This window comes from Cynocephalus volans, chromosome 16 (genome assembly GCF_027409185.1).
Source record: "Cynocephalus volans isolate mCynVol1 chromosome 16, mCynVol1.pri, whole genome shotgun sequence".
Classification (NCBI taxonomy): Eukaryota; Metazoa; Chordata; class Mammalia; order Dermoptera; family Cynocephalidae; genus Cynocephalus; species Cynocephalus volans.
Genome location: NC_084475.1, coordinates 34,992,285 through 35,019,045, shown reverse-complemented (window position 1 = coordinate 35,019,045; position 26,761 = coordinate 34,992,285). Strand labels below are relative to the sequence as shown.

General features: G+C 41.0%; 1 protein-coding gene across 13 annotated transcripts in view; it reads right to left on the bottom strand.

The window, feature by feature from the left end:
- The window catches only part of PRUNE2 (prune homolog 2 with BCH domain), a 274,536-nt gene that overhangs the window by 45,021 nt on the left and 202,754 nt on the right, over window positions 1-26,761 (bottom strand). For all 13 annotated transcript variants that reach the window (XM_063080981.1, XM_063080984.1, XM_063080985.1 and 10 more), the window contains exons 10-11: window positions 13,480-13,559; window positions 10,227-10,427 (exon numbers count right to left, since the gene is read on the bottom strand). In XM_063080981.1, the coding sequence (XP_062937051.1) occupies window positions 10,227-10,427; window positions 13,480-13,559 (281 nt within the window). The remainder of the gene's footprint in view (window positions 1-10,226; window positions 10,428-13,479; window positions 13,560-26,761) is intronic.

Below are 26,761 nucleotides of genomic sequence, written 5' to 3'. Positions count from 1 at the left end.
TAAACATAAATTATATTCAGAGTTAAAACACAGAATTGACTTTATAAGCTGGTTACCTGTAGACTGTGAAAATAATGGAAGACCATTGATGGAGAAGTTAAATGAAGTGACTCCCTGATTATCTGGCAATAATGTTAGGGTACCTTATTGGGGGTTAGTTTTAGAAAAGGCAGCTTAGATGAAGTCACCAAACATCATTTGGGAGCCTAAGAAGGAAAAATATAGGAGCACATGTTTGTTTCTCATAACACTCTCATTCTTATTAGAAATATTCAGGCTAAAATTCTTTATGATTTTTCCACTTCCCTTATTTAATACGTTTGCTAAGATCTGAACTATGGTTTGGCAAACAGAAATAGGTCATCATTTTTTCTGATCCTTGAATATTTTAAAGTTTCTAGGATTAGTAAATTATAGCATTAAAAAAAAAAAAACCCAGATCTCCCCTAATATGAAAGATTGGCCTCGTAAGTCCTTCACTGTCTACATATTTCTGATATCTTTGGCACTTTGTAAATATCAAAGGAAATCAAGCCTTAATTATATAGGTACTTTATATTTTCCAGCTGTTTGTACACAACTATTACAGAAAATTTCTTGAAAGTGAAGACCAACTTAACATCTTTTGACAGTGAGATTCAAAATTTTCCTTATGCAAAACTAGAGAGTGGACAAAAACACTGGAAGAGGTGTTTGGTCATTAGCTACTGAATAAAATAGACAAAGGGCATGAAAGGCCTTCAGACACCTAGTGAACTAAGAGTCCTCAAATCATGAACATGGCTGGATAAAAGGAGATATGAATGTGAGGGTGGGCTATCATGCTATCTTTAGGTAGCAAGCCTAATCTAGTAAAAGACCCTCTCCTATTCATTGTTAGTACATTCGCTGAGAAGCAGCATGCCCAGGAGTCAAGGACAGCTCTGGGTTTGAAAGCTGACTCTGCCGTTTACTAGTTGTGTGACCTTAGGCAAATTGTTTACTGTCTCTGTACCTCAGTGTTCTCATTTATAAAAGGGGGGAAATACAATACATGTTTTATAGAGTTGGCATGAGGATGAAAATGGTTACTATAGGGCTGGCCAGTTAGCTCTGTTGGTTAGAGTGTGGAGCTGATAACACCAAGGTCTGGGGTTTGATCCCTGTACTGGACAGCAAAACCAAAATAAAATGGTTAATGTTTATCAAAAATCTAGAATGAATCATGATACATAATAAGGACTATGAAAGTCTTCATTTAAAAAATAAGCTACTCATCAAATGCTTCTGAAAAACTGAAACTTAAAAACTCTAATTTTGTTTAGAAGTTTTGCCTAGTTCAAAATGCTTGCACAAAAAAATCCAAAAAACATGCAGTTTTCAAGCATTTACTTCATACTTCAGGGCTAAAATGTATTTGTATTCCATCCCTCTTATACAGTCAGTTATTTACTTCTGCACATTTACAAAAATAGCTATTCAGATGTACTTTGTGTTTTCAATGTTTAATGTTTTTGTTTATTTAAAACTGTGTCTGAACACACAGTTTTCATTTGAATGTCAAGGTGGATTTTAAAATTCAACTTATGTTAAAATTCTGTCCTTTGAGTTTAAGACCTGGAAGTAGGAATGTGGCTATTAAACTGGTTCTTTCCACAAAACCCTGTCAACTAAATACAAAGACCTGTGTCAGCAAATGGCAGCTTTAATTACCAGTTTGCTCAGCCACCATCGCTTTGCTTGACAGTTTTCCTATTTATAAAAATAAAAGGTTTGGATGTGGTGTGACAAAGCTCTTCCAACAACAGGGCAGTAAAGGAGGAGGACAGGGAGGGACCAGCAGAGTCACGCCACGGCTGTCTTCTGCGGGGTAAGTCAATACGTCAGCAGGAAACAAGCTGGCAGCCGGGGGCAGCTGGGATGGATGGAGTAGCTGGGGAAGACTCTCTGGGATGGCAGAAAAGAACAGGAATTCAAGACCACCTTTCACTTTCTATTTGTGTATTTCAGCCTACAGGATCAAATACCCAGACAACTAGAAATCCATGAAAATGTCATATAAAATCTCTGCTTAAACATAATACACCGTAGGACAAGTAGTTTAGCTGCTTCCATTTTTTAACTTGACAAAGTAAAGCCTTCAGCTCTGTAAAAGGAGGGTCAGAATCTGCACGGGTTATAGTTGTAGTCCCACTAGCTCAGTGACCATTGGTTGAATTAATTAGCTAATCTGATGAATTTCCTAATTTCCTAATTATGTTCTTCTATGAGTGGAACTGTGGAATTAGTATGGCTCTAAAAGTTAGGGCATCATTTAGTTGTGGCATTGCTTTTTAAGACTAGAAGAATTTTTACAATGCATAAAAACCATAGCTGTGGCCAAGACTTTCCTGCTTGCACTTTCAAATATTATAACTTCAGAGAATACCACCCTGGCTAGTAGTGAAACAAACTACAAGATGCCAGTCTTTGTAAATGTGAATTTATTTATTTTTTTTTTTTTTTTAATTTTATTTTGTCGATATACATTGTAGCTGATTGATGCTCCCCATCACCAAAACCTCCCTCCCTTCTCCCTCCCCCCTCCCCCCCAACAATGTCCTTTCTGTTTGCTTGTTGTATCAACTTCAAATAATTGTTGTTGTTATATCTTCTTCCCCCCCCCCCGGTTTGTGTGTGTGTGTGTGTATGTGTGTGTGTGTGAATTTATATATTAATTTTTAGCTCCCTCCAATGAGTGAGAACATGTGGTATTTCTCTTTCTGTGCCTGACTTGTTTCACTTAATATAATTCTCTCAAGGTCCATCCATGTTGTTGCAAATGGCAGTATTTCATTCGTTTTTATAGCTGAGTAGTATTCCATTGTGTAGATGTACCACATTTTCCGTATCCACTCATCTGATGATGGGCATTTGGGCTGGTTCCAACTCTTGGCTATTGTAAAGAGTGCTGCGATGAACATTGGGGAACAGGTATACCTTCGACTTGATGATTTCCATTCCTCTGGGTATATTCCCAGCAGTGGGATGGCTGGGTCGTATGGTAGATCTATTTGCAATTGTTTAAGGAACCTCCATACCATTTTCCATAGAGGCTGCACCATTTTGCAGTCCCACCAACAATGTATGAGAGTTCCTTTTTCTCCGCAGCCTCGCCAGCATTTATCGTTCATAGTCTTTTGGATTTTAGCCATCCTAACTGGGGTTAGATGGTATCTCAATGTGGTTTTGATTTGCATTTCCCGGATGCTGAGTGATGTTGAGCATCTTTTCATATGTCTGTTGGCCATTTGGATATCTTCCTTAAAGAAATGCCTACTTAGCTCTTTTGCCCATTTTTTAATTGGGTTGCTTGTTTTCTTCTTGTAAAGTTGTTTGAGTTCCTTATATATTCTGGATATTAATCCTTTGTCAGATGTATATTTTGCAAATATTTTCTCCCACTCTGTTGGTTGTCTTTTAACTCTTTTAATTGTTTCTTTTGCTGTGCAGAAGCTTTTTAGTTTGATATAATCCCATTTGTTTATTTTTCCTTTGGTTGCCCGTGCTTTTGGGGTCGTATTCATGAAGTCTGTGCCCAGTCCTATTTCCTGAAGTGTTTCTCCTATGTTTTCTTTAAGAAGTTTTATTGTCTCAGGGTGTATATTTAAATCCTTAATCCATTTTGAGTTGATTTTAGTATACGGTGAGAGGTATGGATCTAGTTTCATTCTCCTGCATATCGATATCCAGTTTTCCCAGCACCACTTGCTGAAGAGGCAGTCCCTTCCCCAGTGAATAGGCTTGGTGCCTTTGTCAAAGATCAGATGGCAGTAAGTGTGTGGGTTGATTTCTGGATTCTCTATTCTATTCCATTGGTCAGTGTGTCTGTTTTTATGCCAGTACCATACTGTTTTGGTTATTATAGCTTTGTAGTATAGCTTAAAGTCAGGTAGTGTTATGCCTCCAGCTTTATTTTTTTTGCTCAGCATTGCTTTGGCTATTCGTGGTCTTTTATTGTTCCATATAAATGTCTGAATAGTTTTTTCCATTTCTGAGAAAAATGTCTTTGGAATTTTGATGGGGATTGCATTGAATTTGTATATCACTTTGGGTAGTATGGACATTTTCACTATGTTGATTCTTCCAATCCAAGAGCATGGAATATCTTTCCATCTTCTTGTATCCTCTCTAATTTCTCTCAGCAGTGGTTTGTAGTTCTCATTATAGAGATTTTTCACCTCCTTGGTTAACTCAATTCCTAAGTATTTTATTTTTTTGGTGGCTATTGTAAATGGGCAGGCTTTCTTGATTTCTCCTTCTGCATGTTCACTATTGGAGAAAAGAAATGCTACTGATTTTTGTGTGTTGATTTTGTATCCTGCTACTGTGCTGAAATCATTTATCAATTCCAACAGTTTTTTTGTAGAGGTTTTAGGCTGTTCGATATATAGGATCATGTCATCTGCAAACAAGGACAGTTTGACTTCATCTTTTCCAATCTGGATGCCCTTTATTTCCTTCTCTTCTCTGATTGCTCTGGCTAGTACTTCCAACACTATGTTGAATAGGAGTGGTGAGAGTGGGCATCCTTGTCTAGTGCCTGTTCTTAAAGGAAAAGCTTTCAGCTTTTCCCCATTCAGGATGATATTGGCAGTGGGTTTGTCATATATGGCTTTAATTATGTTGAGATACTTTCCCTCTATACCTAACTTATAGAGGGTCTTTGTCATGAATGAGTGCTGAACTTTATCAAATGCTTTTTCAGCGTCTATAGAGATGATCATATGGTCCTTGTGTTTGAGTTTATTAATATGGTGTATCACATTTATTGATTTGCGTATGTTGAACCAACCTTGCATCCCTGGGATGAATCCCACTTGATCGTGATGAATAATTTTTCGTATGTGTTGCTGTATTCTGTTTGCTAGTATTTTAGTGAGGATTTTTGCATCTATATTCATCAAGGATATCGGCCTGTAGTTTTCTTTTTTGGTTATATCTTTACCTGGTTTTGGTATCAGGATGATGTTTGCTTCATAGAATGAGTTTGGGAGATTTGCGTCCGTTTCAATCTTTTGGAATAGTTTGTAAAGAATCGGTGTCAATTCCTCTTTGAATGTTTGGTAAAATTCTGCTGTGAATCCATCTGGTCCTGGGCTTTTCTTTGTTGGGAGCCTTCTGATAACAGCTTCAATCTCCTTTATTGTTATTGGTCTGTTCAAATTTTCTACGTCTTCACGGTTCAGTTTTGGGAGCTTGTGTGTGTCCAGAAATTTATCCATTTCCTCCAGATTTTCAAATTTGTTGGCGTATAGTTGTTTATAGTAGTCTCGAATGATTCCTTGTATTTCAGATGAATCAGTTGTAATATCGCCTTTTTCATTTCTAATTTTTGTTATTTGAGTCTTCTCTCTTCTTTTTTTTGTTAGCCAAGCTAATGGTTTGTCAATTTTATTTATCTTTTCAAAAAACCAACTTTTTGATTCGTTGATCTTTTGAATTGTTTTTTGGTTTTCAATTTCATTCAGTTCTGCTCTGATCTTAATGATTTCTTTCCGTCTGCTAACTTTAGGATTGGATTGTTCTTGTTTTTCTAGTTCTTTAAGGTGAAGTGTTAGGTTGTTCACTTGCCATCTTTCCATTCTTCTGAAGTGAGCATTTAATGCAATAAATTTTCCCCTCAATACTGCTTTTGCAGTATCCCACAGGTTTTGGTATGATGTATCATTGTTTTCATTAGTTTCAATAAACTTTTTGATTTCCTGCTTGATTTCTTCTTGGACCCATATGTCATTAAGTAGAATGCTGTTTAATTTCCATGTGTTTGTATAGTTTCCAGAGTTTTGTTTGTTATTAATTTCTAGTTTTAATCCATTGTGGTCTGAGAAGATACATGGGATAATTCCAATTTTTTTGAATTTATTGAGACTTGATTTGTGACCTAATATGTGATCTATCCTGGAGAATGATCCATGTGCTGATGAGAAGAATGAATATTCTGAGGTTGTTGGGTGGAATGTTCTGTAGATATCTGCCAATTCCAATAGGTCTAGAGTCTTGTTTAGATCTTGTGTTTCTCTACTGATTCTTTGCCTAGATGATCTGTCTAATATTGACAGTGGAGTGTTCAGGTCCCCTGCTATTATGGTATTAGTGTCTATTTCCTTCTTTAGGTCTAATAGAGTTTGTTTTATAAATCTGGCTGCTCCAACATTGGGTGCGTACATATTTATGATTGTTATGTCTTCTTGATGGATCAGTCCTTTTATCATTAAGTAGTGTCCCTCATTGTCTCTTTTTATGGTTTTTAGTTTAAAGTCTATTTTGTCAGATATAAGAATAGCCACTCCAGCTCGTTTTTCTTTTCTGTTTGCATGGTAAATCTTTTTCCATCCTTTCACTCTTAGTCTGTGTGAATCTTTATGGGTGAGGTGGGTCTCTTGTAGGCAGCATATAGTTGGGTCCTGCTTTTTGATCCAGTCAGCCAGTCTGTGTCTTTTAATTGGGGAATTTAAGCCTTTAACATTAAGAGTTGTTATTGAAAGGTGTTGATTTATTCCTAGCATTTTATTGGTTGTTTGGTTGTCTTAGGTGTCTTTTGTTCCTTGCTTTCTGATTTACTGTTTGGTTTCTTTGTTTGTTGGTTCCTTAGGTTGTAGATAGTGTTTTTGTTAGCTTGTTTTCTCTTCATGAATGCCATTTTTATTGTACTAGCGGGTTTTGATTTTTCTTGGGTTTTTATGGCAGTGGTAGTTATTTTTCAGGAACCAAACCCAGTACTCCCTTGAGGATTTCTTGTAAGGGTGGTCTTGTGGTAGTGAACTCCCGCAGTTTTTGTTTGTCTGAGAAATATACTATTTGCCCCTCATTTCGGAAGGATAGCCTTGCAGGGTAGAGTATTCTTGGCTGGCAATCTTTGTCTTTTAGTATTTTGAAAATATCATCCCATTCCTTTCTAGCTTTTAGGGTTTGTGATGAAAAGTCTGATGTTAACCTGATTGGGGCTCCCTTATAGGTGATTTGACGCTTCTCTCTTGCAGCTTTTAAGATTCTCTCTTTGTCTCTGAGTTTTGCCAATTTGACTATGACATGTCTTGGAGAAGGCCTTTTTGGGTTGAATACGTTTGGAGATCGTTGAGCTTCCTGGATCTGAAGATCTGTGATTTTTCCTATACCTGGGAAGTTTTCTGCCACTATTTTGTTGAATATGTTTTCAATGGAATCTCCATTTTCCTCCCCTTCTGGAATACCCATGACTCGGATATTTGAGCGCTTGAGGTTGTCTGATATCTCTCTCAGATTTTCTTCAATGCCTTTGATTCTTTTTTCTTTCTTTTTGTCTGCTTGTGTAATTTCAAACAGCCCATCTTCAAGTTCAGAGGTTCTCTCTTCAACTTCGACAAGCCTGCTGGTTAAACTCTCCGTTGTGTTTTTTATTTCGCTGAATAACTTCTTCAGTTCAGCAAGTTCTGCTACATTTTTTTTCAGGACATTGATTTCCTTGTATATTTCCTCTTTCAGATCCTGTATACTTTTCCTCATTTCATCATGATGTCTAGCTGAGTTTTCTTGTATCTCATTCAGTTTCCTTAGAATTATCACTCGAAATTCCTTGTCAGTTATTTCAAGGGCTTCTTGTTCTATAGGATCTAGAGTATGAGATTTATTAACTTTTGGTGGTGTACTTTCTTGATTTTTTGTATTTCTGGTGTCTTTTTTTTGGTGTTTATTCATTGTGGCAGGGGGTTTCACAGTCCACCGGTTTGAGACTAATGACTAACTAGGATGTTGCTGTGGTTGCCAATTTGGTATGGCTCCCGCCGTGACTGCTCAGTTGGCCTCTAGTGTCTTGTGTGTGTGGTTGCCTCGGGTCTTGGGCTTCTCCGGGGATCCACCTTTCTGGTCAGCTTGTACTCTGCTGGGCTGGTGGATCACGTACCACAGGGTGTGTGATCTCTGTTGAGCTTTCACTTTCTGTACAGGACTTCTCCCCGTTCCGTGTGCTCTGGCCCAGGCTGTTAGATCGTGCAGTGGCGACCCCACCGGGTGTGTGGTTCCTGTCGAGTCTCCGCCTCCCTGGCCGCACGTCTCCCCCCTCTGTGCACACTGTGCTGGGCTGGGGCGTGTCTTCTGCACCCCTCCTCTATCAGCTGGGCCTTCAAGACCCTGCTCAGCACCGCCTCGCCCAGGAAGTCTACCAGGTTTCTGCTAGGCACAGACGACCGGTCTCTCTGGGTGCCTTTGTAGCACTGTGTAGATCTTTTTCGGGTCTTGTTCACCTTTGTATCCCCCCGGTATAAACCGAGTCTAGTGCCCGCCTGCAGCCTGCTCTCCGGCAGGTTCAAGCGGACCTGGGAACTCTCCTACCACACTATTCCCAACCAGAAATTCGTTAGGCTTTTTTCCAAACTGGTGGTCGCAGGGATGGTATCTGCCTCCCAGTAACAGGAAGTTTACCGGGGCTTGAGTCCAGGGTGTGGTGGAGTGACAGTCGGCCCGCCCGTACTTCCTAGCCCTCCCAAAACTGGTCGGGACGCCCCACACCCACAGCCCTGCCAGAGAACCGCGGAGGGAGTGGGAGAGGAGGTCGGCCCGCAGGGTCCGGAAAGCCCCGCGCCAGGCCAAGCAAATGGGCTCAGTGATGGCCGAGCAGGGCGGAGCTGCCCGCACCTGGGAAAATGGAGGCAGCACCGGGGCAATGAGTGGCCTGGTGGTGCAGGCGGAAGCCGCGTGGGCATCCACCCCCCCGAACAGAGCTGTGCCAGGGATCACTCACAGTGCTGTGCCAGGTCGGGCGCTCGCTCTGTCTCTGGTTTGTTGCCTTCCGTGTTCTCGGCGCTGCCGCCTCGGGCTGTTCAGTCGCGGCGCCACTCGGGCGCTCCCAGGAATCTTCTTTAATGCCGGCCTGAAACCTCGAATCCTGAATAGGGCAGCTGGCCGCCTTCTTCAGCGCGGCCCCGGTCTCCGGGATCCTGGCTGCATCCACAGCAGCCCTGGCGCCGTGTTCCCTGTTTCAAGACTCACTTTTGCAGCTAAGAATCAGTTCTTTTCCTGCTCCACACTTCAAAGCTGTTGCCTGTAAATGAGGCAGCCTCTCCTGCCGGGGGCAAAGTGGCGTTGAGCCCCCACGACCGGCCAGCAGCAGCAGTCCTCCCTTAAGAGATGGCCAGAGGAAGGTCCACAAGTTTCCCGGCTGCCTGAGGCCCAGTGGCCACCTTTTCCACCTCAGCTACTCCGCGCCAGCCGCCGCATCCGCCGCCATCTTGAAAACCTCCAGCCAACTTAAATGTGAATTTAAACTAAAGAAATTTTAAAAATCTTTAATTGACATATACTAATTGTACATATTTATGGGGTACTGTGTGATGTTTCAATACATGTCTACAATGTGTAATGACATGATGTCCTTTTTTAATGCAAATGCTTTATATTTGCACATACTTCTCAACAAACCAAATTTCATTGAGCAAGAGAAAGAACTAAAGTGAAACTGATACTCACATCAGGTTTGGCTTTGGTCTGGCAACTTTTTCTTCCTTTTTATCCTTCCCCCACCCCACCCACCCCATCCCTTCTTCCTTCCTACTTTATTGGAGATATAGCACCAAACATAATAAAGTCCCTGTCCTCAAAGAGCACACATTCTAATGGGAAGAGAATGACAATAAACATGCAAACAATCAAGCAGACAAATAGGTAAGTAACACAACTTCAATTAGTGATGCAAAGAAAATAAGACGAATACAGAGCTGGAGAGTGACTGGGTGGTGGGAAGGCAGGTGGGATGCACCTTCCATTACAGAGGACAAAAAAAGGGCCTCTCTTGGGAGATGACATCCAAGGAAACTTGGACTAAAGGGAAGGAGCCAGTCATGCAAGCCTCTGGGGGAAAGAACATTCCACACAGTGAGAGCTTACACAAACCCCCGTTCAAATTTTATCTTCCAGATTAAACTCTCTTTCTCTTTCAAACCCAGCCCTGGTTTTCTCACAACACAGCCTTCTCTTACCGCCAGTGCCTAGCACAAGGTCTGGCCTACAGTAGAGGTTTAGCGAAGGAGCAATGGTCGTGACCTCTGTGAACTCTATCTGCTCTGTCAAGCTCTGAACTGCCAATCACAGCCACCTGTGACTTGAGATACAAACGAAAGCTTCTAGAAATCACAGAAGAAAGCCACTGGTACAAAAACAGGATGTTTGTTCCTGATGTCCCTTAGATAATATTTCACTTATTAAACTTTGGCCTTGCCAATTCAGGGACTTACCATGGCCAGTGTACTCAAAAGAATCTGCCTCATCAGGGGTATCGAGCTCATCCACATTGATATCAATTTCATCTGGGCTGTCCAGGTTATCATCAGAGAGAACAGATCCTTCACTTTGGTCCAGAGAAAGGTTGATATTTGGGGCTGTGAGCTTGATTCTCCGAGGATGAGAGTCATTAAGATCCAGAGAATTAGGAGGTTCTAAAGAAGGAAAAGCAACACCAGGTATTAAACCACATACATGGCTACCAAGAGTGGATTTGGGCCCCAGTGAGAAACATTTTTAAGGCCCTTTCAGCAAAGGCAGACCTGATAAAAATCCTTATATGGGATTTGGACCTTCTTCTAGACTTCAGCCTCAGTACTGGCACCCCCAGCCTCATCAGCCTTGGCCATGTAAAAACAGGAAGTGGAATCTATTGCTAAATGGGGAGAAAACTACGTTTTTAGAAATCCTTATATGGGATTTGGACCTTCTTCTAGACTTCAGCCTCAGTACTGGCACCCCCAGCCTCATCAGCCTTGGCCATGTAAAAACAGGAAGTGGAATCTATTGCTAAATGGGGAGAAAACTACGTTTTTAGAACATTCCTGCTCAGGCTTGAGAACTTGACAGTACTATAATATTGAATTATACTACTATAATGTTGAGTTATGGCATAGCATTTGCATATAACCTATGCATATCCCCCCCCCGTATACTTTAAACCATCTCTACTTTACTTACAATACCTAACACATTGCAAACGAGATATAAATACTGTACTGTTTTCTAATTTGTATGATTTTTTATTATTGCATTGTTATTTTTTATTGTTTTTCCTCCCCCTGAATATTTTTGATTTGTGGTTAGTTGAATCTGAGGACATAAAACCCACGAATATGGAGGGCTGACTATATATGATCTTCAGTGATCTTCCCTTGTCTGTACTGCTTTTAAAGATAAAACCTGAGGTATCCTCCCAGGTTACATGCTTTGAACACACCCAAGCAGTCACTACTTATGTTGACATTGCTTGACATTGGATCCCATAACATGAGTGATAATCTTATGTTAGAACTCATACCCTTTCACTGCAGGATGCATCTTGCTGCTCGTATGCCTTTCATAATAGAAGCAGAGCTGGAGAAGTCATTTTTTAACAAGTTTATCTCAACTGAACAAAGGTAGAGAGATAATCTAATGTACTATAATTAGAAATACATTTTATCTTTGTCCCTGGTTCCAGGCACAGGGCTCCCAAAACCCTTGGAATTTCCTGAGTGATAGGAGTGTCTTTTGTTATTCATAGCAACCCCGTGTGATCACTGAGGTAACTTAGGGTTGGGGACCCTAGAGAACTTCAGAATGGGGCTGGTCACCAGAAAGACCAAATGATTAGAGGGTTGGAACTTTCAGTCCAACCCACTGACCTCTGGGAAGGAGGTGGGGGAGGGCAGGATGAGTATTAAGCTCTATGAAAACTCTTGAACATCAATGTTTGATGAGCTCCTGGGCTGGTGGGTGCATGGAGGTGCTGGGAGGGTGGCACACCTGGAGAGGGTATAGAAGTTCCATGTCCCTTACTCTGTACCTTGCCCCATGCACCTTTTCATCTGGCTATTCATCTGTATCCTTTGTAATATCCCTCTGTAACAAACTGGTAAATGTAAGTAAAGTGTTTCCTTGAGTTCTGTGTGCCACCCAAACAAATTATTGAATTTGAGGAGGGAGGTTGCGAGAAACCTGATTTATAGCAGTCAGAAACACAGGTCACAACCTGGAACTTAACAACTGGTGTCTGAAGTGGGGGCAGTCTTGTGAGACTGAGCCCTCAACCTGTGGGATCTGGCACTATCTCCAGGTAGATGATGTCAGAATTGAATTGAATTATAGGACACTCAGTTGGTGTCCAGTGGAAAACTGCTTGGTGTGTGGGGAAAAATCCCTACACATCTGGTCACAGAAGTGTTCTGGGTAAGAGTATAGAGGAAGAAAACAGTTTGTTGTCTTGGCTTGAAAACAGTTTGTTTTGGCTTAAAAACAGATATGACAGGATTCCCCAGGGTCATTTCATATACCTTTCAACTCTGGAAAATTCTAACTCTGGCCTTGCTCTAAGAAAATTGGCAGTGTTCTTTTGTCACCAAGATTTTTCTTTTCAGACTGTGTTCCATGTAACTTGGAAAGGTTTATTCATTACTCGTGAAAAAGTTTCTATCAACCAGTAAGTTTGAAAAACACTGGAATTCTCAGAGCAGTAATATTCAAAATAATTTTTTGTAGTGATAGAAACGTCCTATATAATAACACCAAGGCCCAGGGTTTGATACCTGTACTGACCAGTTGCCACACACACACAAAATAAGTTCTATATATTGCTATTGAGCACTTGAAATGGGGATAGTGCAACTGAAGAACAATATTTTTTAAATTTATTTTAAATTTTAATCAATTTAAATAGTCACATGTGGCTAGCCACTGCCATATAGAATAACTATAGCCTTAGTGCCTTACTGTTTGAAAGTGCATTGTGAACTTTGAAGACTGGAATAGACATACAATGGCTTTCAAGCTTATCTGGCCATAGAACATTTAAAAATAATTATGTCACATGACTAATATTTTGAAGAATGCACTTTAAATATGCACTAGGACAGAAAGCAAATGTAATTGCTTCCCTTCTTCCTACTCCATTCTAGGCTTGGCTGATAATGTCACAGTTCAGGATCTTGGTATGTTCCTGGAGCAGGTACAGTGCAGGGGAGTGACCTTAGCACAAAGTGAGAGTCATGTAGGTTGCAGCTGAAAATTTAAGATTCCTTTTTGTGTATGCCTTGGGTTAGAAACCCTTACAGTATAGGGTGGCTGCTTGTTTTGTTTTTTCATAATTAGGATATCGAGCATTCTTGATAACACATTTCCAATTTTAAATATTCTCAGTTGCATGTAAATCTGGTGAACTTAGATATTAGTTAGAATTTGGTATTATGACATATCGTAGCCAATTATCACAGAACTGGAATCATTGGCAGATAAAGCTGTGGCCCAAGAGATAAAATGTGGGGCACACTACTAAGCCTCAATATTCAAGTCGACTCTGACAATAACCAAATTGGGCCTAACATCTTCCTCTAACACATTTTTTTTTTTCTCTCTGCTTTTATCACTGAAATCACAAGGTGGATGCATAGGAAATGGTCCTTTCACTGAAAAATGAAAATGTTCTGATGTGGAATACCACTGAGGGAAATGAACAAACGCTCCTCTCACCAGGCCTCATGTCCACAGAATCTGGACTCAGCATTCCCTCCTCAAAGGGGATGTCCATTCCTACATCCTCTGACAGCAGTCTGAAAAAAAAGCAAAGCCAAGAGTGTAAAAAACTGTGTGGGGCTTTATATTCTTTGAAAAGGAAACCCAGGGATTCCAGGATAACATTTTCAACTCACTTGAAATAAACCAAGTCTGTGGACTGAATCCGTTGTAAGTGACCCCAAATTAGAATAAAGACTTCATGCAGTTACTGTGAATGAGGACCACGATCACCAATTTTATCTGCATGCAGAAAGTCACTTCTCCCACCAGCTTAAATAAGTAAACACGCACCAAGTAAAAAATGCAGAAACAGGAAATGCAAACAACTAATAAAATATGCTTCAGTGGACATTAATAGATATGTTTTCCACAAGAAAAGCAATATGCATGCTTTGGAGTAAAGACAGACCTGACTTTGCATATATTTCTTCCCCTGTGTAAATTCGAGAATATTACTTAATATGCATGGGCAGAGGAGATCACAGTCTCCTAGTCTCACTTGTTTATTTCTAACCTAAGGACGTACCTCCTACCTCACTGAGTGGCTGAAAGATGAAGTAACAAAATAAAGTGCCTAACATTCCTGAGAAGCACGGACTAATGCTATTTCCCTTCTTTTTTCTTTGAATATTTAAAGATTCATCGTTAATCTCTTGTCTGTAGTCAGTGCTGAGCCCAGAACCATTTATATTCGTCTACTTGGTTAGACAAGTGTGGGGAAATAGGAAAATACTGGAGGAATTTGTGACCAATCTATATGTTCTTGTAGGAAGCTGACCATTGTTCACACTGAATTTCTCCTGTCGTATTTTCATCCCCTGCCCTTGTTCAGTAAATCCCTATTTCTCATGATAATAGATTTTTCTTTTTGGTGGCTTCCACACAGTTTCATTCATTTAGGGTGAATGGTCATGATGTAGGCACACATCTAAATGTAAACATGATAAACCTTTATGTTAAAGTTCTAAACGTAGTGCCTCTCTCCGTCTTATTGAGACTTTTCTCCACGTCACTCTGGGTCTACCAAACATTTGGAATTTGATCAACTTTTTTTTTTGGCAGCTGGCCAGTACAGTTTGATCAACTTCTCCGGGATCCAAGTCAAATCCCTTTACTATCAATACAACATTAAGATGAAAAAAAAAAAGTGCCTCCAGTCTGCACTTGCTCCATTTGTTCAGTACAGGTGTGTGGAGTGTCTGCTGTGTGCTGAGGATGTAGAGGAACAAACAGACCAGCCTCATTCTCGTCATGGAGACAGGATGATGGAGTTAGAACAATGAACACGACCCCCAGTAACTCAGTGCTGCTCCCCTGTGTCTCTACCTGCCAATCCCACAGATCCCTTCAAAAGCACAGCATCGGGTTGTTTCTTTCTCCAGACTCTCTCTTTGGCTTCAACCCTGCATGTTTTCTGAAACTACACCTGCACCCTAGTGGCAAAACAGTGAGCAAGAGGCAGCGTATGAGTGAGGCAACAGGGAATTGGCAGGAGCAAGATATCCTGTACCAAATAGAGACTCACTAGATAGACTTAGGGGGGAGCAAACCAAGTGGTTCAGTGATAGAGGTGGGGGTGGGGAAGCAGAGAGAAGGCCTGCGCTAGACCCCAGTTTTGAAAGCCCTGGAACCTAGAGGGACTGACGTCTGGGTTTCCCACGCTGCTGCAGACTTCCTTACAATGACCCCTTGTCACATGAAGTCACTGTGTGTACTCCTTGACTTCAACCCTCTAGTACTTGTAAAGGAGCAAAATGCTGCTATTGAGAGCAGCTGGATTCAGATCTTAGTCCTGTCACTTACTGTGTGTCACATGGCAAGTTATTTCATCTTTCTGTGCCTCAGTTTCCTCACCAATAAAAGAGGGAGGATGTGCAATGCCTGAAAATAAGCACTGAAAGAAAAAGTGTCACCTGTTGTCACCGCATCTCCTCACCCTCTGCTATAGTTGCTTTCTCCATTAGACCTGACGCTTCATGATGACAGGTAGCGTATCTGTCTTGTTCACTATTACATCTCCACCTCTGGTACAAGTAGATACCGAATAAGTATGTGTTGAATTATTCAGCCTGAAATACCCAAAATGAGCATGTACATTATTTCCCTAGTCCTCTGCCTAAGAGTCAACCTTTAAAAAAAAATGAAGACATCCGATTTCTATTGGTCTGACAGAGCACAAAAGGGTGCTGGTCTTAGTCTCAAAATAAATATGAAGGGAGTTAAAATAAATAGATACTGTCAGCTTAAATTCTGCAGGTTTTGTTGATGTTTATGAGTTATGGGCAACAGCATGGAATAATTGAAGGAATCCTAGATATGAGGTTATGGCCTGCATTGTAGTCCCACAGTTAGTACAGTGAGTACTGACAAGCTGGTTAACTCTGAGATTAGCTGATCAGTTTTGTAATTTTATAAGCACCACATTTCTTTCTTCCTTCCTTCCTTCCTTCCTTCCTTCCTTCCTTCCTTCCTTCCTTCCTTCCTTCCTTCCTTCCTTCCTTCTTTCTTTTTTTTTTTTTTTTTGCCAGCTGGTCAGTACAGGGATTGAACCCTGGACCTTGGTGTTAAACAGCACCGTGCGCTAAATAACTGAGCTAATCGGTCAGCCCTATTTTTACAGTTTTAAATGGAGATCATAAATACCCGACATTACAGTGACTGTGGAGAATAAATATCATACATATTAAAGTACTCTGTAAATTATAATGCATTGTCTGAGTTTAAGGTATTACATCTCCCTCATTTAAAACATAATATCAGGAGCAGTGGTTTAATTGAAGTATGTGTCACAGTGGACAAAACATAATGAAGATTACTACAATCTGGGTGAGAGATAATTTCACCACTGCGCAAATCTTCATAGAACGTAGAAATACTCCTGAACTCATTGATGCTAGAGAATAAATGGAGCCTTTGCCTTTCAAGAGTCATTTTCGTCACAAAGCAGAGACCCTGTGAAGAAAGTGCTGGAAGGTAACAGATCAGTAGAGCATAAAGGCAGGTATTTTACCTTATTCATATGTAGCAAGTACTGCACTTAATTTGGGGGGTTTGTAGACAGAGCGGAGCTAATAAAGAGGTTGAGGCATTGTGAACGCGAGTCTGACTCTACTATGTCTCCATCTAGAGGAGGTCTCAGAACTGCTTTCTGGTTTCTTTGATGGATGGTGTTGGAGCACTATCCTTCACCACATGTTGCTGGCTCCGGCCACTGTGGGTGCTGGTGACACTGCACTTCCCTGCACCCTTTGCCGTTAGCATGGCCATGCAACTGGCTTTGGCTAATGAAAAAGGAGTGGAAGTGGCAGATGGCACTTCCGAGCAGAAGACTTAAGAGCAAGTGTGTGGGGTGCCACATCTCCTCCCCGCCTTGGTGGCTGGGGAAGGGCTCAGAAATGCTGTGTTCCGAGTAACTATGATAAGCAGAGGCCCCGGCTAAAGCTCACTGGCCATGTGAACAAATAAACTTCTATTGTGTTTTGCCCATATTTTGCCCAGATATTGGGGTTATTTATTACCACATCATAATCTAGCCCATTCTACTGTACAGCTGACCTCTATTGTTTGTTTCAAAGGGAATATTTCACTCACACTGTGCTCAAAATTTTTTTCCCCAAAGTGGGTAACCCATTTCCCACATTCTCAACTCAGATTCGTGTTGAAAGTACACATCTTCCTGTCTGAGTTGTTAAAGCATGAAAGAACATTTTAACAAACGGGGACAAAAGCTCAGAAGAGCATCGGATGCTTTCAAGTATTCTATAAACTTGAGTATTGATATATCACCTTTATGGTTTTTGTCACAGCCATTGAACATTTGTGAATTTACCTAATACTTTTCTAGAAACTGACCTATTTAATTAAAGTTATTTTGAAAAGAAGGTTTGTATCACTAGTGTATGTAACATTTGTATCACTCCCCTAAAATAAATGGTCACATAAATTAAATATAATTAAAATAATGCTATTAAATTCGAGCTAGAGAATGAACCCATGAGCTTTCACTCTGAGCTTTCTCCCTTTGCTTTCTCCCTTTGCTGAAAAAGAGAAAGTAGGAAGTGTCGGCATGTCTGACAAGGTATAATGCCATATAACATTATATATACAAGAAATGCTGTATGAAATAGACTAAATACACAAAAGATAATTATTACATTTCCAAGCTTGAAAGAAACCAAGGGGAATTCCCAAGCTCCAGAAATAAAGAGTTATGATAGAAAATTGATTAAAACATAGCCCATAGGGTTTTGGGACTGGACAGAGGTCTTCAGGTCCCACCGCAGAAGGGAACTCCAGGAGGTGGAAGAAAGGCCTAGACTTGAACTTCTAACTAAGGCTCTGGACCTTAAAGAACTACCTGCTTAATGAAAAGGAAATGAGAAAAAACTATATCCTTTGGTCTTGGAAAGCACACTCTGCCTGGAATCTTGGTTAAAAAATAAAAAACAATTTATAAGAATTGGAGGCACTAGTTGGGTGCTACGCATGTCTCAATTTATGTTACCCGAATGTGTAGAAAACCCAAATCAAGAAATTAAAATTAAGATTCACCTAGGATCATTGAAGACCGAGGACCTTAGTGTTCCAGAAGAATCCAGTGAAATCACTTGGTAGTGCTTACTTTTACAACCTAGGATTCACTGGAAAACTGCTTAGGAGCAAGGAAAAAGCCTCTGAAAGATGAGCACATATCAAGAAACCCTACAAACTATACTGGGGGAAAAATACTGAGAGGGGTTGCCAGGAAATGCAGTAAAATAAAAAAATTAGAGATAAAAGTATACACACACACACACACAAAAGATCTATACGAAGGAGACTATAATGATTAAAGACTAATTTTTAAGACTTTGCTATGCTAAGCCACCGAGATTTGGGATTGTTTGTCATGGCCAGTAGTGTCACTTAAGCCCTGAGTAGCCAGGCTGCTTAAAAACAAAACATCTAAAACATAACAATGCAGAGGTGTTGACAATAAAGTGATATAAAAAGACATATCAGAAAAATATAAACACAAGAAAGTGTTACAATATTAGTGTCAAACAAAAAGACTTGAGGCAGAAGAGGCATTATTAAGGCTAAAGAAAGTTATTTAGTGATTAAAAAAAATACTTATTCAGAAGATATAATAATCCAGAGCCTATATGCTTTTAACAACATAGCCTCAAAATATATAAAACAAAAATTGAATATAAATTATAAGGCAAAGTAAGTTTTGCAGGAGAAAATTCAAATGTACCTCTTAAGAACTTATAAATCAAGTGAAAAGAAATACATAAGAATATGGAAACTGTCTGGCTAGGCTAAGGCCTAGGCCCTGGGAATCCTCACACATGCCAATTGTCTAGCTCTTAATCCTGTTCGTGATGCCAATTGTAAAGCTAGGTGACCATGCTAGTTGTCGCAGCTCTTTTACCTGCCGGTAATCCTGCACCCAGCGGGCCAATGGTTGAGCTAAGGCTGGGTCTGGAGCTCCCAGACCCCTCAAGCCCATTCACAGACTGGGTCACAAACCTTTCACATGCCAGGCTGGGTCACCAGACCCCACCATGCCAGGCTGCATCACCAGACCCCTTCATGCAGGTTTCTGAGCTAGGTAACCGGCCACACGGTCCTTGGAATCCACAGGTCTGGAAAAAGCATGGCTGCGCAAGGCAGGCACCCAAGGCAGTAAAAACACCAGCCAAAGCGGCGCTGTGCAAGTGCACTCACTGCACCCACACACAATGTTTATGGAACCACCCTGAACCGGCTCCGAGGTGAGGGGAGCCTGACCAAATTGTTCCATTTTCTCAACAGAAGCATACACATGAGGGTACTTCAAAAATTTGTGAAAAAACTAGAATTAATAGGTAATACGAATCTTTCCATGAACTTTTTGAAGACCTCTTGTATGTATTGAATACATAATAATATAGCCTGATCTAATGGACAGATATGCACTCCACAAAAACGCACAATTTTTTTCAAACTCACAAAAACTGACTATACAAGATGTCTCGTAAAATACCAAAAGCCAATATCTCATGTACTATATTCTCTGACTTCAGGGCCATATATCTCAAAATCAATCACAAAAAGACAATTTGGAGACTGAAAAAGACACTAGTAAGTGACCACATAATAAAGCCCTACATATCAAAACTAGTGAAATAGCAAAAGAAGTTCCTATAGGAAAATAAATAGCCTTGAATTCAGATAATAAAAAATAAGATGGGCTGAACTAGCTAAGAGAAGGATCATGTGATTCAATGCTATTTATATTAAATCTGTGTACTCTTCTAATGGTCATGAATATCAAGTGAACAGTGAATAAATCGAATTCTCCAATTTGATAATGGATCCCATGTATAATAGTAAATTGTATATTTCTGGTACTTATGCTTCTTAATAAAGAAGACTAGTTGCAGTAGTATGGCAGTCCTGTCACCAGAGTGGGGAACGACAAATGCAAAACTTTTGGATGTAGTTAAATATACCCCCTTGCCTTTAGAACAGATACAAATTAAGACCATTCTGCATTTTACAGCCCTTCAGCATCTCTGAACCTGGAGGAATTCAATTGCAACTGTAGGATTAGTCTTGCTTGAGATCAGTTTTTTTAATATAGAAAATGAGCAGTGAACTAAGACTTGGCACACACACACACAGCATTGCTAAATGGTAATGTTTTCTGATAGGCACATACACCCAGCAGGAGGCGGCACCCCTTTCTGGGAATAATCATTCTGACACAATTAGCCACCAAAAAATACAGCTCCATAAGAAGTAGGATAGCAGGTCAAGACGTGGGATTAATTGTTCTTTAGAAAAATACCAGATGGTTATGCTGATATATTTTGGGAAAATGATTAATTACATAAAGAGAAAGTTCGTTTAAGTTGGAGTTTTAAAAATTCTCCTGGCTTCCTTCTAGTTAAATAAACATGCTGGACTGATACAGTTGCTCTCTCTAGATATGGACATAAAAAGAAAAAAGAAACAAACAAAACCTTTCATGAGGTGCTTGCCTTCCTTTTTAAGTACATAAATTAGCCCAGTGGTCAGAGGGTTGCTATTTCAAGATTCTTGTCTGATAAAGTAGGCTGCATGACTTAAGCTAACAGCACAAGCCACTCTGTGACCCACAGTGTACTTATCAAATTATTCAAAGCAAGAGGCAAGACTGAAGCTGCACTGGGCTTTGCACTCAGCTTAGTCAAGATGCTACCAATGACCTGAGGTCAAGCCCATGATATAGGCAACAATTCGCTATTCAGCTGGGCCTCACTCACCCTAGAGCAGATAAGCACTGTGGTCAGGCAGGAAGAAAAGTCCTAGAAGCCAGTCAACTGAAGAGAGATGAAGGAAGGAGGTGAAAATAGGGACACAAGATAGCAAACAGTAGGAAGATAAGCTTTGAGCGCTCACCCAGACAGCACCTTCTCTAGGGAATTTGCATCCCCCACAAACTACCGCTGTATGCTCTCAGGTCCTCAGTGCAGAGGAACACAATGCAGTCTCCATACCCAGGGCCAAATTCTAAACTCTGCAGGTAGCAAAACATCACTCGTAGTCTAAATAACCCTTAAAAATTTTATTGAATTGTCCCCTGACTATAGCATAAATGGTATAAAATTCTTTATACCATTGAATCTTTTTTTTTTTGGCAGCTGGTGGTACAGGAATCTGAACACTTGACCTTGGTGCTATCAGTACCACACTGTCCCAAGCAAGCTAACCAGCCAGCCCCTGCAATGAATCTTTTAAACTCTTAAATTTGAGGAATCCTGAGCAGGAATAGAAAAAAAGCCTAAATTTTTATCATTTAAACCATTTTGCTTTTCAGATAATTAAATCCTTGGGTGTAAATGGGGGATGCTTGGATAATTCTATCTTTTGCCTACAAGCTATATGCCATTTTCTTTGAATATTTTTCCTGTAATCTTAATACATATCAATAGATTTGTTTATTGGTGAGATTAAGTCAGATGGCATAATCTCACATGGGGGAGGGGCGTGTACTTGTTTATGAAGCAAATTTACAGTTCGCAAGTTAAATACTCACAGGCATCTCAAACTCAACATGTACAAAACTGAACCCAACATCTTCCTCTACACAGATCAGCTACATGCTACATTCTCTGTGATGGTTTTCAAAATGTCCACAAATTCTTTGACACTCCCTTCAAAAATTGGGGCCTAATTCCCCTTCCTTTAAGTATGGACTGAACTCAGTGATTTGCTTCTTAAGAACAGAATAAGGTAAAAGGGACGGTGTGTGGCTTCTAGGACGAGGTCCTAAAAAGCACTGTGGCTTCCTCTAGCCTCAGTCTGGGGGACGTCAGCTGCTACATTGAAAGGACACTCAAGGAGCCCTGTGGGGAGGTCAAGGTGGCAAGGAACTGAGGCTTCCTGTAAAAATCCACGAAGGAACTGAGGCCTTCTGCCCATAGCCGTAGGATTAAGCCATCTTGGAAGCAGATGCCCCAGCCTTCAGACAACTGCAACCCTGGCAGATGTCTTGAAGGCAACTTAGTATGAGATCCTGGGCCAGAGCCACCTAGCTAATCCACTCTCGAATTCCTGACACACAAAAACTGGGAGACAATAAATATTTGTTGTTTTAAGCTGCCAAGTTTTGAGATAATTTATTACACAGCAGGAGCTAGCTAATATATTCCTCATCCTCATGAATGTCTCTACATATCACTAGGGCACCCAAGCCCCCAAACCTGCATTTGTTCTTACTTTCTTTTCTTTTCTACCATTTCTTCACAATCCAGCTCTGTAGATTTACCTCATCCTCTCCTCTCCAGTCTCACTGCTAATGCCTTGGTTCAAGTCCATTTTTTCTTGTAGAAACCTCTTGACTTTCTTCTCTGTTTCTAACCTTACTCCCTACCTCCTCCAAATTGCTAACTGAATATCCTTCTCAATCTCAACCTTGATGCCATTTTCTTGTTTAAATTCTTTCAATGTTCTCACTGCCTCAAAGAAAGAGTCCTGGCTGTACAGCAGGGCTCAGGAGGCCTTTGTGACCTGTCCCCCAACCCCAAACCTGAGTCTCTTCCTTCGTTCCCCTTTCCCCACTCAGCCCTGCTAAGCTTACTTGTCCTCTGCAACTTAGCTTAGACGTCTCAGTTCCTGGATCTCAGCTTCAACCCACAGAGCTGGGTAAGGTCCCACAGCAACCTGTGCTCACCTCACATGAATGATTTGCATGTTCCCACAATTTCCTATGTGAAATTTCTCCCCGATCCTCCCCACTGTCAGCCCCCTCCACATACCCAAAGCTCCTGGAGGACAGGCACTCCCAACACTCAGCACAGGGCCTAGCATGTGGTGGAGGCGAATAAGCAACTATTGAACAAACACTTATTTAGAGATGTGAAGGTGCCCTGCTCTTCTGCTAAAGGGCTCCTCACAATGTCTCGCCACACAGTGGAACTTAAACATCAAAATTCTCTTCCAACAAATTACTTTTGATAATAAGTTGGGCTTTCTTCAATACATAATTTAGGAATATTAGGTGAAGTGTTTTACAAAGGAATATTACAGAAGTGTTTTACAAAGAAGCAACAACTCTGAACATAAGCAGGCAAAGTTTACTCAGTATAACATCTATTGTGCCCTTTTCTCCAGCAATAAAAGTTCCTCTTTGACAATATTAGGAGCAACAGGGAGGGGGTTTGGCTCAGAACGAATGAGGTTCTTCCAAAGGGTGGGAGAGGAAAAGCGGACAACTGTGTTTCTCCAGAACTGAAGGCGGGCTTCAATGCCAGGGGCAACACTTATGTGGGGTGCCCAAGTGAACAGCAGAACTAACTGGGGTCTCCACACAGGCTCCTGTCCCCCGTCCATCCCTGCTTCAGCAGCTCAGCACCACCTGAAATTTATCTTAGTGAAGACCAGTCTGCAGATGCCTCCCTGCCCTGTCCTCCTGCCCGAGGAAATTAGCTCACAAGGGTTCCCCTTCCCCATAGTGCAATGCACGGCTGCTCTGCCTTGGCTTTACTTCCTTCCCTGAAGCCGTTCAGCACTTGGAGTCACCCAAATGCCCTGGACAAGCTGGCACCAGAAATCTTAACAGGAGCATACACAGACAAACTTCCAACGGATGCACAAGCAGTTACAGTGCTCATCCACAGGGCGTGGTAGAAGACTTGTCTTTGACGTCTCTAGAGCTGGGGTCAGCAGAATTCTTCTGTAAAGAGCCAGATACTAAATACATCAGGCTTTGCATGCCATACGATCCCTGCTGCAACTACTCAGCTCTGCTGCTGTAGCGCAAAAGCAGCATAGACGTGTAACTGAATGGGTATGGCTGTGTTCCCATAAAACTTTATGTACAAAAATAGGTGACAGACTGGATTGGACCTGGAGAGAGGACATAGTCTGCCAACCCCTCCTCTAGAGCCAAACAACTCCCACAACATTTCATTTTCTCAAAGTGGGATATATTTTTTAAGTTGTGAAGACTTCGTATTGGTGCAAGTGGCATCCCCAAATGTGTTTGTGTGATTATACAGCATATAAATTGAGGTATAGCTTTTGCCTGTATTTACGAAAATTTTAAATGCGATACTCTGACCAGCTGTCCTCATAGAGTGTAGAGTACTCACAGATATACATTGAATATTTGTCAAAAGACATTTACTGTAAAACAAAACTGGTTTTTTTGAGCAGTCTGAATTTAATGATGATACAAACATGAAATAGTTTAAACTTTCTCTAATCGCTGCTATTCCCAACTGTGCTATGTTCAATCTCCTTCCCTGAGTCATGTTTTCTTGTTACTTTCAGTTATTAAAATCCAATCTAGTTTAAAACTGCCGATCTCTCATCTTCAAATGTTTTCTCTTTCACTTTCCTCCCGGTGCCAGCCAAAATTGTGCTTCAGGGAGCTTGGATAGAAGACTTCCTCCAGCCTTCCGCTTACTCCAACACCTTAGATCTGAGAGAGGGGCTGGGTAGGGGACAGGGTGTGGGGGCGGGGACAGGCCTGGACTGCTCTTCCTCTCCTCTTCCCCACCCCCCAATGGTGGGAACACACTCCTCTGTCTGATACTTGCACAAGCTCCTTCAGGGCCCAGGGGCCTCCCCACTACCATGCTTCCCTGGTGCAGGAGATGCGGCTCGACTCCACATCTTCCTCTTCTCAGCTCCTGGCACTGCCTCTGGCTGGGGCCTTCTCGCCCTGGGTGGCTCATTAGCCTGCTTGAGCTGCTTAAACGAGGTACCACAGATGGGGTAGCTTGGCCAACAGAAATTTATTTCCTCACAATTCTGGAGGCTAGAAGTCTGAGATCAAGGTGTCTTCAGTGCTCGTTTCTTCTGAGGCCTCTGTCCTCGGCTTGTAGATGGCCACCTTCTCTCTCTATCTTCACACAGTCATCCCGTGTGTGCACATGCATGCGTGCATGTGCATGTGCATGTGTGTGTGTGTCCTAATCTCCTCTTCTTATAAAGATACCAGCCATATTGGATTAGGGTTCACCCTAATGGGCTCCTTTTAACTTAATTGTCTCTTTAAAAACCCTACCTCCAAATACTAGATAGGACTTCAACTTATGAACTTTGCCAGGACACAATTCAACCCATAACAGGTTGGGTACTACAAAATGGCTCAGGACCACTACTGTGCATGGGGTCACTGCACCCGGAGGACACCCATACTACCCTGCCTCTCCATCCAGTGACAGTGCAAGGCCACCCCACTGCCACCTTCTCTCTAATGTTCATTTCATTTGCTCAGGCAGGATCAGGGCAGACACACAAGTTCACTGTCTAAGCAGACACCCAACTGGGAGTGATATTCCAGTGTCTCTTGTGGAACATATTCCAAGTCTTTACCAGTGACTTTCTTGTAGAAACCCTCACTTGGCTTTGGAGGGGCAGAAAGGGGTGCACCCCAGTATCCTTAACTAGGCGATGACTCCTGAAAATCCCCTCCTTCACCTCCTCCCCTGTCTTCTGCTCATATAGACTAGGGTGATGGTAGAGGTTAGTAAATTTGGGTCACCTCTTAAGAGGGCTTGAGGGAAGCAACTAACCCAGTTGTTGAGAGCTTCTCACCATCTCTCTCCTTGGAATACAGAGTACATTGTACCATTTTGTCCTCAGACTTGGGCCCTAGTTGTCCATTCAGTGACTAAAGGAAGTTTTCCACTCAAACAATTTTTTTGTAAGGGATACCCTAAATGCCCATCAATAGGGGAGAGATTAAATATAGCATGAAACTCATTATGGTATGTCAATGCAAAAAAACTTCTAAAGACATTGACATAGTGTTTAAGATATATTCAATTAAAATTCAAGTTACAAGGTAGTATATTCAGAATGATATTATTTGCATAAAATTATATACATATATATATTTAGATATACTTAATATCTAGAAAGAATAGAATATACTGTTAACAGTGGTTACCTATACGGAGTAGGTATAGAGGAAGAAGGAATTTTTACTTTTTATTCATTTACTTTTCTGTGTTGTTTCCATATTTAAAACATAAGCATGTGGTAACATTTTAAAATAAAAAGGTAATTTAAAAATAAGATTCTATAAGAATTTCTAGAAATCTTTCCTTGGGCAAATTCAAGCTAATGTTAGAATAAAGTGCTTAGTAAGTAGTAATTTCAGTTATCAGTGGCAATGTCATGCTGTAACATCCCACTTCCACATTATCGGGGCTCTTGATGTTTTCCAAAATAAAGTGTAGGAAGCAGCAGGAACAGCAAAGCACATGCACTGAAATGTTAGCATCACCGAAGACTGCTGGAAAAGCTCAGGCTCGGATTTACCCGTCATGACAGAGGCCCACTGCCAGCTCTGGCCACATGTCTGTCACATTCATTCACCTTCACAAGTATTTCTGAAGGTCTGATCTGTGCAAGCAGTGAGCGTGTGAAAGTACACAAGACACAGGCACTGCCTGCTTCTCACAGCACTCACTGTATACAGCCTTGATGACTCATCTTCTGCAGTAGGTTGTTTTAAATGTTTCTAAGTCTATCCCTGTTTTGCAGTGTGTTTTCCAATACCTGGTATCTCATTTCCAATAGCCTATTATTTTCACTTTATTTCCTTTTACTGTTGCTTTGTCTATTTCGTTAAATTTACTCCTTTTTTTTTCAGTTTTAGATTTTATTATTACTATTTGCTTATGAAAATTTCATTATTTTATTTGTCTGCTTCTTGCCCTTAAAAAAAGATTTTATACCTTTAACATTTACATTGTTTTCTGATAAGATT